Source organism: Protobothrops mucrosquamatus, unplaced genomic scaffold (genome assembly GCF_001527695.2).
Source record: "Protobothrops mucrosquamatus isolate PMUCROS unplaced genomic scaffold, P.Mucros_1.0 scaffold1384, whole genome shotgun sequence".
Lineage (NCBI taxonomy): Eukaryota > Metazoa > Chordata > Lepidosauria > Squamata > Viperidae > Protobothrops > Protobothrops mucrosquamatus.
The window spans coordinates 46,357-58,740 of record NW_015387572.1 but is presented as its reverse complement, the minus strand read 5'-3'; the positions used below and the strand labels follow the sequence as shown (position 1 = coordinate 58,740).

General features: G+C 40.1%; 1 protein-coding gene across 3 annotated transcripts in view; it reads left to right on the top strand.

The window, feature by feature from the left end:
- Positions 1-7,384, top strand: part of MYH10 (myosin heavy chain 10) — an 86,977-nt gene extending 79,593 nt beyond the window's left edge. For all 3 annotated transcript variants that reach the window (XM_015821708.1, XM_015821706.1, XM_015821704.1), the window contains 8 exons: positions 1,457-1,618; positions 1,851-1,979; positions 2,354-2,442; positions 2,587-2,710; positions 2,807-3,015; positions 4,032-4,140; positions 4,819-4,991; positions 5,967-7,384. In XM_015821708.1, coding sequence (XP_015677194.1) covers positions 1,457-1,618; positions 1,851-1,979; positions 2,354-2,442; positions 2,587-2,710; positions 2,807-3,015; positions 4,032-4,140; positions 4,819-4,991; positions 5,967-6,111 — 1,140 coding nt within the window. In that variant the 3' untranslated portion in view covers positions 6,112-7,384. The remainder of the gene's footprint in view (positions 1-1,456; positions 1,619-1,850; positions 1,980-2,353; positions 2,443-2,586; positions 2,711-2,806; positions 3,016-4,031; positions 4,141-4,818; positions 4,992-5,966) is intronic.
- Positions 7,385-12,384: the final 5,000 nt, after the last annotated feature.

Below are 12,384 nucleotides of genomic sequence, written 5' to 3'. Positions count from 1 at the left end.
CTAATTTGAAATATAGTCCAGAAAAGTAATAAATAAGTTAGAGATTCTGTATATCTATATAGATTCTATAGATTCTATAGTCTGTATGAAGTTTTGCATCGCAGAAATAGGTGGGTGTGTTCTATTCAGCCTCAGAATGTCCAGGCATCTGCAAGTAGCCTTGAGAGTCCTTTTATCAACCTTAATCTTTATACTACCTGCACTCTTTTTCTGAGCAAGTCAGAACTGAATTGAATAAACAGTGTGTTGGCCATAGCTATCCTGTTCTAGCCTGAGAAATAGAACAAAGTGAGTTATATTCAATTTATTGTTGAGTTGCATCTTAGGCAATATATATGGGAAGTTGCCCGTGTTAGCTGGGTGCAGCATGTACAGCAGCACAGAATCCAATGCAGTTATTCCAAAGGAGACGAGCTATGGGGCAAGAAAGGGTAGTGGGGGTTTAGGAAAAGAGAAGAAAGGCAGGCATGGTCAGCAATAGTTTAGGAATTCACCAATAATACTGTAAGTCAGCTTAGATAGTATTGCTTAGCAGCTAGGAGCAGAGAATGAAGCAGGGATACAACAATACAGGCCTAATGTTGGTGAACTGTTTCCAGCAGATGTCCATTCTCTGGCAGCTGTTCTTAAGTAGCCCAGCCACAGGCATGGATCATTTAGGACCACTGTCATCCTTGCTCTTCAAAAGGCTAAGCCCAGGGGTCTTCAAACTTGGTCCTTTTATGACTCATGGACTTCAACTCCCAGAATTCCTCAGCCAGGCATGCTGGCTGAGGAATTCTGGGAGTTGAAGTCATGAGTCATAAAAGGGCCGAGTTTGAAGACCCCTGGGCTAGGTACACAAGGTACACAAGCTCAAGTAGTTGATTGCCTTTTGGTTCTTAAGGTTAACAATTTGATGGATTAGACCCCTCAGCTTCTGATTCTGAGAAATTAGAATAGCCCTTAACAATGCCTTTACATTCATAGGCTCAAAACAGTTCAGAAACTTTAACTGCAGTTATGTTATTAAGCCATTATCATTGCTTGACTAGGGGTTTTGTTTTTTGCATAATTGATCATAAATTTAGTTTTTCTTTGAAGAATGAATAGGATGATACAAGGCCTCATTGTCTTAATTTGGAAGCAGGTGTATCATGAACAAACATGCTATATTGACCTCAGTATGAAGTTAACAATTATGGCTGATAGTTTTGCTTAAATACAATTTTAATAAGTTTTTATTTTGGCAGGCTATTTTCCTTAAAAAGTAATATAGATTCCTAAAATGTTATTTCCCCCCACCCTTTTATACAGTTTCTTACAGAGCATCAAGGAACTTACAATTGATATTTAATTGCACAGTTAAGTTCAGGGATATATTTCTGGAACTTCATCCTTCATTTTAATTGATTTCAACTAATGGTTAATCTTGAATTCAGAAATTTTATCTTACCATGTGTCCTTAATTTTGTAGGTCCGGGAACTGGAAGCAGAATTGGAAGATGAAAGAAAGCAGCGGGCTTTGGCTGTGGCATCCAAGAAGAAAATGGAAGCAGATTTGAAAGATTTGGAAGCTCAGATTGAGGCAGCAAATAAGGCCCGCGATGAAGCCATCAGGCAGTTGCGCAAACTTCAGGTGAACAAAGCAACTCTTAAAATCTGAAAAGACAAGGGAGCTCGTCTCTAAATGTATGAATATGTTCTCTGCAGAATTTATCAATCTTTCTTTAATAAAAGGGAAAAATTAGGTGAATATACTTTGTGATAATAATAGATACTATACTCTGGGTGTTATAGATTAGACTGAGGCAATGTAGTTAGCTTCTCAAGATTCAGGGGGAAAACCCTTTTTTTTTTAAACCTTCCAGGCTCAAATGAAAGATTATCAACGTGAACTAGAAGAGGCTCGCGCATCTCGAGATGAAATTTTTGCTCAGTCAAAGGAAAATGAAAAGAAGCTCAAAGGTCTCGAAGCAGAAATTCTTCAACTTCAAGAGGTATGAAGTTAAGTGCTTCATTCTGGAAAAATTGCCAATTCTTAGAGTACCTATTCTGTAAGATAGAATTCTGGGGGGGGGGGGGAAAGGAACATATTTCTACAATTCAGACAAGAATATTTAAAATTTGGAACATGCAGAAAGTCTGTTGAATTATAATAATACATGTTAAAATACATTGGATCATTTTTCAAGGAACTAGTCCCCAGTTGTACAGGATGTTTGTGATAGTTAAGCACTGGAGAAGAGTGCACTTATGTCAGTAATTATATTGGATTTTGAGCTATTGAGTATACTACGGTAGCTCTCTATCAAATGCCTGAAAATGCCCTTTCTTGCCAAGGTTTCTGAGATGCAAATAACTATCTTTTCAGGAACTTGCAGCTTCAGAACGAGGCAGACGACATGCAGAGCAAGAGAGAGATGAGCTGGCTGATGAAATTGCCAACAGTGCCTCTGGAAAGTAAGTTGACTTAGATGAACATTTCACCAACCGCAGACCCTAAATGATGTATGTTGATACCTGTTGCGGTGTAGGAATTGATTATAGTGGGATAATTCCTGACTTAAATGTGTAGTTCCTTCTATTGCTTCCATGTCTCTATAGGTCTGCCTTGCTTGATGAGAAGCGTCGCTTGGAAGCCCGAATCGCACAACTGGAAGAGGAACTGGAGGAAGAGCAAAGCAACATGGAGCTCCTCAATGACCGTTTCCGCAAAACCACTCTACAGGTGCTCTCTTTGGTTGCAAGTCTTGGTCGAACATCTTGTTTGTTTCTCCAGTTAAGGGCCAATAATATCTAAATAACTGTGCCTGTCTTCCTAAAGATCGACACGTTGAATTCCGAGCTGGCTGCCGAGCGGAGCGCCGCCCAGAAGAGCGAGAATGCTCGCCAGCAGTTAGAACGGCACAACAAAGAGTTGAAAGCTAAGCTTCAGGAGTTGGAAGGCTCAGTCAAATCCAAGTTCAAGGCAACCATTTCAGCACTAGAAGCAAAGATTGGGCAACTGGAAGAACAGCTGGAGCAGGAGGCAAAGTAAGTAGTGTTTACAAAAAAGGGGTGCTTTCAGAAGAAGGAACTATGATTTGTAGTAAGTAACTTGTTCAGATTAGGACAAATATATGTGGTTCTACTGCTCAACACCTTTTTAAGTAAGCTAGATGATTCACCAGATACGTTGTCAAAGTTTTGATGATGGGATTAGAATTTTGAGAGTCTTAAAATCACTTTTGTTCCTTTATTTTTGTGGAAATATATATTGTGGATTTTATCTCCTCTTTGCTTAAAATAGGAAACCAATGAGTTTTTTTTTAAATGTATTATCTTCTTAGAACAAGTCCTTCCATGCTGTTTTCTTTCTCACTTCAGAGGGACATAATTGTGAAGATACTTTTATCTATCAACACTGATTTCTTCCTCTTCCCACAAATTAATTAAAAACAAATTTCCAACAGGGAACATAGGTGTTTGATATAAGGGTTACTTTGATCCTGACTTCTTTTAAGCTTTTCCATATAACTTTATTAATACAGGTAGTCCTCGACTTACGATCCCAATTGAGCCCAAAATTTCTGTTGCTATGTGAGACAGTTTTTAAGTGAATCCCTGCAGTTGTTAATTTAATAACACTGTTAGGTGTATCTTGCTTCTCCATTGACTTTGCTTGTCAGGAGGTCGCAAAAGGGGATCACGTGACAGTTGCCAAGCATCCAAATTTTGATCACGTGATCCTGGGGGATGCTACAATGGTTGTAAGTATGAAAAATGGTCATAAGTCATTTTTTCAGTGCTGTGGTCATTAAATCGTAACTCGGGGACTACCTGTATTTGTAGAAAAGTGAAAAGATCAATATTAAATAAGAGGAGACTGCATAATTAGATACCTGTGGTCAAAAAAGTTGCACAACCCCTTCCCCCCCCTCCAAAGATAAGATTTATTGTTTTCATATTTAAGGATTATTTAAGCATAAACCTTTTCTGTGGATAGCCATGAAATCCGATAACTTAATTACTCTTAAAAGTGTTATTTCTGCTTTCGTTAATTTATTTAGGGAGAGGGCAGCGGCCAATAAGCTAGTACGCCGCACAGAGAAGAAGCTGAAGGAAGTATTTATGCAGGTGGAAGATGAACGCCGACATGCAGACCAATACAAGGAACAGGTCAGATGCTGCCTGCTCTGCTTAGAACCATAGCTACTAAAAAGCTTACATTTCATTGCTCGTTATGCAAAAAGATATTTAGTAAGCTATATTTGAAGCACCTTTTAAAGGCATGGCCTGAGGCCATCTGATCCAGAACTGTGGAAATGGCCTGATTCATATGGATCTAACACAGATCAGGAGTGAGAATTTGGAAAAGAAATGGAGTTTGGTTTGTTTGTAATAGTGCATGGAAAAGCATGCATGGCTATAACTTTTTTAGTTTGGTTCTTCCACAAAAATTGCAGGAAAGCTAGCGTCAAATTCTTGGCAGCCAATTCTATCAGAAGCAAGAGTCTTGTTAGTAAGTTTTATTGAAAAGTGAAGGAGCTAGGTTAGACACCAGAATGTTTTTCCATCTGGCTATAGGTGGATATTACAGTGAAATGTATCAAATTGATATGCAGCTCCTCCCAAACATTACCTGAAATGGAGGTAACTTTTCCTGCCATTACTAAATGACCAGCCCGTGTCATCAGAATAGTCACTTTAAATCCCTAAAAACATGACATGAAAATTACAGATCAAAAAGTTCCTAATCTTGAAGAGTTCAGGCCACTTAGTTGGTTAAATGGCATGACAAGTAGTGGAACATTATTCGGTGATTCATTAATCCCTTGTTTTGGTGATCTTCTCTAGATGGAGAAAGCTAACACTAGGATGAAACAGCTCAAGCGCCAGCTAGAAGAAGCAGAGGAGGAAGCCACACGTGCTAATGCATCACGTCGTAAACTTCAGCGTGAATTAGATGATGCTACTGAAGCCAACGAAGGCCTTAACCGAGAGGTCAGCACTCTGAAGAATAGACTAAGGTGAGTTACGCAAAAGAAAGAGCAGAGGAGTTTGGGTGTATACCACTGTGTAACTTCAGAAAAAGATGAATCAGAAATGAATGGCCGCAAAAGGCTAGGTTAATCCTCATTTCCAGTTGCTCCCCTCTCTCAATACTTGACTTAAAATAGCTAGTTAGTAAACCAGAAGCTCGGAAGACCAACCCAGATTGGATCCTGCAGCATTATCCTTGGACACGTATATTCGCCTTCATTCATGAGAAGGGGGTGTCATGCTTCCAAAGTTTTGTTAATTAGCTTGTGTTGTTCCATATGCTGGACGTTAGCTGCTCACCAAGTGACATAACACGTCCTTGGCTATTTATAAGCACAGATGAAGATTTTGTAGCTTTAGCTCCATCTTACCCTAGTGCTGTGATCTTTATGTAGGAGCACACGGTTGTGATTAATAACAAAACTAGTTGGGGGAGAGGGTCGATCTATGCTGAGGAGAGCTTAGCGCAGTGATGGCGAACCTTTTAGAGACGGAGTGCCCAAACTGCAACCCAAAACCCACTTATGCATCGTCGAGTGCTGGGTGGGTGTGGCCCATTGGCTGGGTATGGCCAATTGGGTGGGCATGGCCGCAGTGGTAACGGCAGACTGGGTGGGACTAAAAAGTTCAATCAATCAATTCCAACTTTGCAAGATCTTTTTTTTCCCACGAGAAGTTGAAATTGACTGATTGAACCTTTTTTTTTTTTTTTTGCACATGGCGGCGGAGGCTTAAAGCGAAAAGGTTTTATAAAACCCAGCGGAAGGCCTAGGACTGGGGCGACGGCACGCGTGCCCACAGAGAGGGCTCTGGGTGCTGCCTCTGGCACCTGTGCCATAGGTTTGCCACCACTGGCTTAGTGTATGGTCAATTTTTACAGCAGTTTTTCAGAGCTTTTCTCCTTTAAAAAAAGAGGGGGGGGACTTTGTGTTGCGGCAGTAACTTACTGTATCCTCTTGCAGGAGAGGCGGCCCGATCACCTTTTCCTCCAGCCGATCTGGAAGGCGCCAACTGCACATTGAAGGAGCTTCACTGGAACTTTCAGACGATGACGCAGAGAGTAAGGGGAGTGATATCAATGAACCTCAAGCTGCCCAAACCGAGTAGAGTGTCCCCGCTATGTTAAACTGCCAACATTCCCCACAGTGCGACTTCTTTCCATACGTTTGAAAGGAGAACTTAACTGGCCACCAAATTGCTTTGTGGCCAGCTAGATCTGCCGTAGGCAAAACTGGCATAGCATTAGGTCATGTATTGCAGGTCAGTCAAAGCATTATTGCTGTCTGGCTTTGCCATATTGTAAACTTTTGGATATAGGTACCACTACTTATATGTATTAAAATATCTCTGTTCAGTGCTTTTTGTTTCAACTTATCCATTGTAAAGCCATTTTTCTAAGGCACTGAATGATAAGCGGGTCTGCCCTCTGTCCCAGGCAGAAACTCTGGCAGCTGCCTATGCCTTTTTGCTATGCATGCATAGCTACCTAGCAGTGGCACTCCCTTTCTGTGGGTTTTCTCTTCCCTACTTATTTGCAAGACCTTGTGGCTGACCCAAGGTCACCTGACTTTGAAAATGTCCTGAAGGAGCTTTAGTTCACACTATAACTAGCCAGCTGCTTGTTCTACTTAACGGGCATTTTCCCACTTTGGCAATCTGATGTCTTCCTGCTCCGGACATCATGAATAGTCGGTTGATCTGGATAGGATGCTGATGATTCTGTTTCTGAAGTAATATTCCATATAAGTTGGAAAGCCTCAGCATGGAAGTTGAATGACACCTCCCAGAAGCAACTGTTTTCTTCCTGAAAGGCTGGGGATAGGAGTGCTAGCTGAAGTTCTTGCCAGCTTTCTTGGTTCCCATCGGTATATATTTGCTAGAGGTAGCAAAGGGACACTGCCTGTAAATGAACACACCAGTGGAGCTACCCTCTCCCCATTTTCAGCTTTCACTTGGGTGAAATGCATTTAGCTAGTATTGTTTTTGTCCTAGCTAAGAATTGACATTTACAGAAAGTGCCTTAGACACTGCAGTACTAAGACAATGTTTCATATATAATTTGCCTATAACGATGATTCAGTGTATTGATTTTTGATCATATCATGCTGCATCTCCTATTACAAGTGGTATTATCAATCTCCAGTGATAAGAATGAATCAGTGTTAACTACAGAATCTTGAACTCTTGCAACATGCTTGAAACAATATTTTTCTTTGGTTAAAAGCTTTAACATATGTTACAAAGCTTTTGTTTTTGTGCATTTGGATATTTCTTATTCAAACTGGCTGTTGATCACCAGACATCTGACTGCAAATACCTTGTTTCTTTGTATCCCCATATTTTTAGACAATTTTTTGTAAAGACAATAAATTTATTCATTCTAGAGACTCATAAATGTTTCTTTGTTTTTTTTTTAAACAAAAATGCCCTTAAACAATACCCAACACTCTGAAGTTTGTTTCATGCAATTCAGAGGTGACATCTTCTCTAACAAGTAATTACTGAATTTAACTCAAATCTGTTATTTTTATAATTCCATTTCTAAATTATTTGTTAACATGAGAAAAAAGTGAATTTATTTGAAAATCAACACACTGGAGGAGACAATCATAAATCTATAGAAGAATGTTGTAAAGCAGAGATACAAATGACTGATATATTACATAACTTGAATACAGCTAGTCCTCAGGTTGCTATGATAAGTGGGACTGGAATTTCCATTGTTAAGCAATGCGATCATTCACTGCAATGTCATATGACCACATTACTTAGTGATGGCTATGCCGGTAGTCTCTGTCACCACTGTTAGCCAAATCTCACCAGATGTTAGGTGAGAACTCATTCCCAGCTTGGTCCCTTCCATCTCCAAGCCTTGGTAAGAAACTGCCTCCTGTTCAACTCCCCCCATCTCTGCCTTTTTGGCAGCCTTGCACTCAGCCAGCCCCATGCTCTGCAACCCCCAGCTAACCTTTGCTGTCTTCTTGCTACTTGACGAGGCACATCTAGCCTAGCCCTCCACAAAAGTAGTTACTGGGCATACCAACCTTTCTTCCTGAGGCCATCCTCATGGCCTAGTTCAAATTGCATGCAGGTTTCTTGCGAGGTTGTGGAAGTCAAAGCAATAGGATGAGTGGAGTGTAAGGCTAGTGGAGTGTAATAGGGAAGCCCAGGGCTGGCAGAGGCAGTGGAATGCAAGCTGGCCCAGAGATGGGCGAGTTAGGTGGCTGGGAGCTGAAGCACCCCTGTGATCATAAGTGCGGGTGGGGCTGTCAAGCCTCTGAATTGTGATCACGTTGGATGCATTTTGTAAGTTAGCAGCTGGGCAAATGAATGCTTGCTGGGGTGGCTGAGGCTTCCTGGGAAATGGCAAGCAGCTGTGTAGTTCTGGGGCTGCTTTCTGCTCTGCGGGTCAGAGTACAGGGTGTTCGGAAGGGTATGGATGGGAGGGGAGATAGGTGGCCTGGGGTGTGTGTGTGTGTGTGTTGGAGGCACTTCCTTAACTTGTTGAAACTCAGGGCTGGAGGTGACCAAACCCAGAATGGCTTGGATTGGGGTGAGTACTCACTTAACAACTAACAATTGGTTAATAATGACTTCCTGGGGAGGCAGGGAGAGGGTTGCATTGTAAATAGTTGTGGTCACGTGACATCTTGCTTTATGACCATACAGACTTAACAGTGGCAATACCAGTCCTAATTGTGGACACAAGAGTCAAGGACTTCCAGTGTAGGCAACCTTTCTTTATAGACAATCAACTATGTCAACTTCCTTTTGTTCATTAATTCATTCCCATCTGTAGGGCAGCACTGGACCCTATGCAAGCAGATAAATGCAGTTTTTCCATCAGCAGCTAGTTTAGCCTATGAGACACATGGAATATCACTCAGAGAGCTAAGTGACATTAGATGACAGTCTACCGGGATTGGATGCTTCTTCTAAAATAAAGCAGGGAATATCATCTCAAGAAATGATCAGATTCTCAGCACCCAAATCTATCTTTCCTTTTATGGATAATATACATAACATAAGGAAAATGATGTTGCTGAAAGAAACATTTAACCATATTATGCTAAATTTTTTGAACAATAGTTCATCCCATTCTGCCTTCCTGCAGCTTTTCTGATAAATGGGAACGAAAACAATTATCTTGTGGTGGTACAGCGTATTGCAGGCTAATTCTGCAGACTGCCAGTAGTTTGATTTTCAACAGCTCAAGGTTGACTCAGCCTTCCATCCTTCCGAGGTCGGTAAAATGACCCAGCTTGTTGGGGGTTGTAAAATACTATGAAGCGATATATAATTCTTAAGTGCTATTGTTATATACCTTTCCAATATTTCAGAATAATTTTCAACTTTTTTTCATTACTTGCAATATAGCTTAATTTTGCAACTATATATAGATCATTGCTATTTCTTAAAAACCTTCTCCCAATGTAAGCAAGGGCATTAATTGCATTTGGTGGGCAATTTCTCATGCTGGCAGGTCCTCGGTTTTCATCTGAAACATAATCCCTTCACACATCTCCCCCCCCCAGCCCCATCTGTTTGCAATCTTTGGGACACACACTGAAGTTCTTTACCAGTCAATGGATTTGGATGTGCTGTAGAACCATTAAGTATTCAATTCATCTAAAGTTGCCAAGTCCAACACGGTGTGCTAGGCTTCTCTTTCTCCAAAGTCTGGTTCAGAGTCTTAATTATCTCTTCTCTTCCTGCTAGCAATCTCTCATTTTACTTCCTGCCCATCCACTACAAAGAGACATTATCTTTGTATCAAGTTTTTCATCTAGTGGACACCATGACTGGCTCATACTTTCAGATTATTTCCTTACCAGATTCTTCAATGCCTTTAACAGTGACAGAGCTTCTAATGTACTGTCTTCCTGGAAAAGTTGGGATACATTCAAAGGTGTATCTACCTTGAAAATAACCCATGCTGAATTGTATAGCAAAGTCAAACATTTAGCACAGGAAATGTTTTGTGAAATTTTGTATTACGTCAAACTGTTTTATGGTAATTTTATATCATAAAAAGTTTTATACAATTTGCAAAATTTTAATTCCATGGTCATTACAGGACCCATATTTGGAACATATTTTGTAAGTTAGCCTATTTGAGGTACCTTAGCTGAAAACATTTTGCCCTGTGGTGCACCATTTTGCCCAGTTAAGTTATAGGAAAGAATTTCAATAGCATATAGATTATTTTTACAGGATGCACTTATCAGAGTAGAACAAAGTACATGTCTGGACAGTCACATAGCAGTGGAAACAGTAGTTTTTATGAACACAGCTGATCAGCCAACTGTATTGGAACAGTATGGCTGGTCCTAAAATCATTTTCAGAAAAAGGTTCCAAGATTACAATAAATTCTTTTTAATTCAAAGGCAAAAACTGACCAAAGTGTCTTCAGAGTCCGCATATCTGAAGACATGGGTAGAGAAATGCCTCCTGTTAATATCAGTGGAGTATGCATGGTAGAATGCTGACTGCCATGGCTGGTTAAATCACTATCACAGGAAGAATGAGTTCTCCATTCAATTTTAATAGACTCTTACAAGACAAGGATGCCTGTCTGTGACAGTGGGTAGCAGGCGAAGACCTACTTCTCTCAATTCCAACAGAGCAGAAGATATTGATACCCTGATAGGGTAAATCTATTCCTGTCTTTGGCAACCTATTCAAGGTGGCACCCAATTTTCTAAAAGGGTGTGTGTGGTTCTGAGTGTCCCATTCCAGATCAGGAGGCATGAGAGGAACGCAATGGTTTCCCCCTAAATGTCTTAGACATTGTGTCAAGATCCATTACTGCCTCAAGTCCTAGAGTAGCTATAACTGCACCAGAAATTGGGTTGAGCAGTCCTATCAAGCCATTTGTATATGCTCTTGGGAGGACACCACTCACTTCCCTGTACATTGTGTTATATAAGATTTATCATTAGAACTCCAGGTTTTAATTTACTACTACTCTCTAGCTCAAATGTTTCATCAGTATTCTTACCTGGAAGCCTTGAGTTAGTGGGCTGGAGTAAGAGTGCTTAGATCCTTATTTTATACAGTACACTTTATTTCTAAATTCCATTGAACACAAGATGATGACCTAGCTGCTGTCCAGTCCCACCCCCCCTGAGAATGCACCTGACTCAAGCTGGATGTGCTCAGGGCTCTATCTACTTAAAATGTATATTGGAGGAGTAGAAGGACTGATGGTTTGTCTCTGAAGAAGAAACCACGGGAGGAAAGTTTCCAACTCTATAATTAACAGATAATATAGGGGAATAGTAAATTATCCTGGGATTCACAAGAGCAAATCACAAAGCTCTCTGTAGATAGGTAACTCTACATAGCTCTCGGTTTGAATGGCAGAACCATGAATAAATAGAAAACATTATAAAAGAGATAGGTTTGTCTCCCTGATAGAGGCTTTGGCTAAACTGGGTCACATAGAGTGCTACGAACTGTTATGCTGATCCAGTATGCTTTTCTGAAAGTTACATCTTCAGTGACAAGGAAGTATAGTTGGACTTATATGAAACACCTTTTTGGTCATTAGAAGATGGACACAACATACCCATCGTATTTAGGAGGGGAAATAAAACAATATTTACATATTCTCTAAATGATAAATCATATCTAAATGATCTAGATACAAGGTAGTGTTATGTACATTGTTGTCCTGTTTCCACATGTCTTACCAGTTGTTAAGTTTACTACTAACATAAATAAAAGGAGTTGAACCATACTTAACCAAAGGCAACCAGAGATGGATGGGAGGGGTTTCCTTAAAAGGAAAGATAACCTTTTCCTTTCAAATCCATGTTCCAGGAAGCAGAAAGACAGTTCACATTAAGTCTGTTTATCTTCATGAACAGAAAAGAAATACTGAAACCTCCTTGATTGTTATGGTGGATTCAAATCACTACTGGGCTGATGGTCATTAATGGGGAAAAGTTTTGGATTTTCTACTTAATACAGCAGAGGTAGTATAAGTGCCAAAAACACGAAGCCCAAATATTAGCTCTAAAACTGCAGCTCACTAGTTACGGTTAAGGACAATTAAGTTCTTTTCCCCACCAACCAGTTTTATTCTCAACCTGACAAGTATGATGCAGCTTTTGTCTGCCTATTCAGCTGGCACAATCACTTCCACATTTGTTTTGAACTTGAAATGAAAACTTTTCATTTCTTTTTTATATTGTGAAGCGCATGTATCAACAAAAAAAAATGTGGATATCCAGTGCCCCACTATTTGTTCATCAGGATAATGATACAAATTAGGTTTTTGTGTATGTGCAGTTACAATACAAAGCAAAATTTCAAGAATCGAAGTACAAGACCATAAACAAAGCAAAGGAGAAGCATTTTTTCTGAAAAGCAAA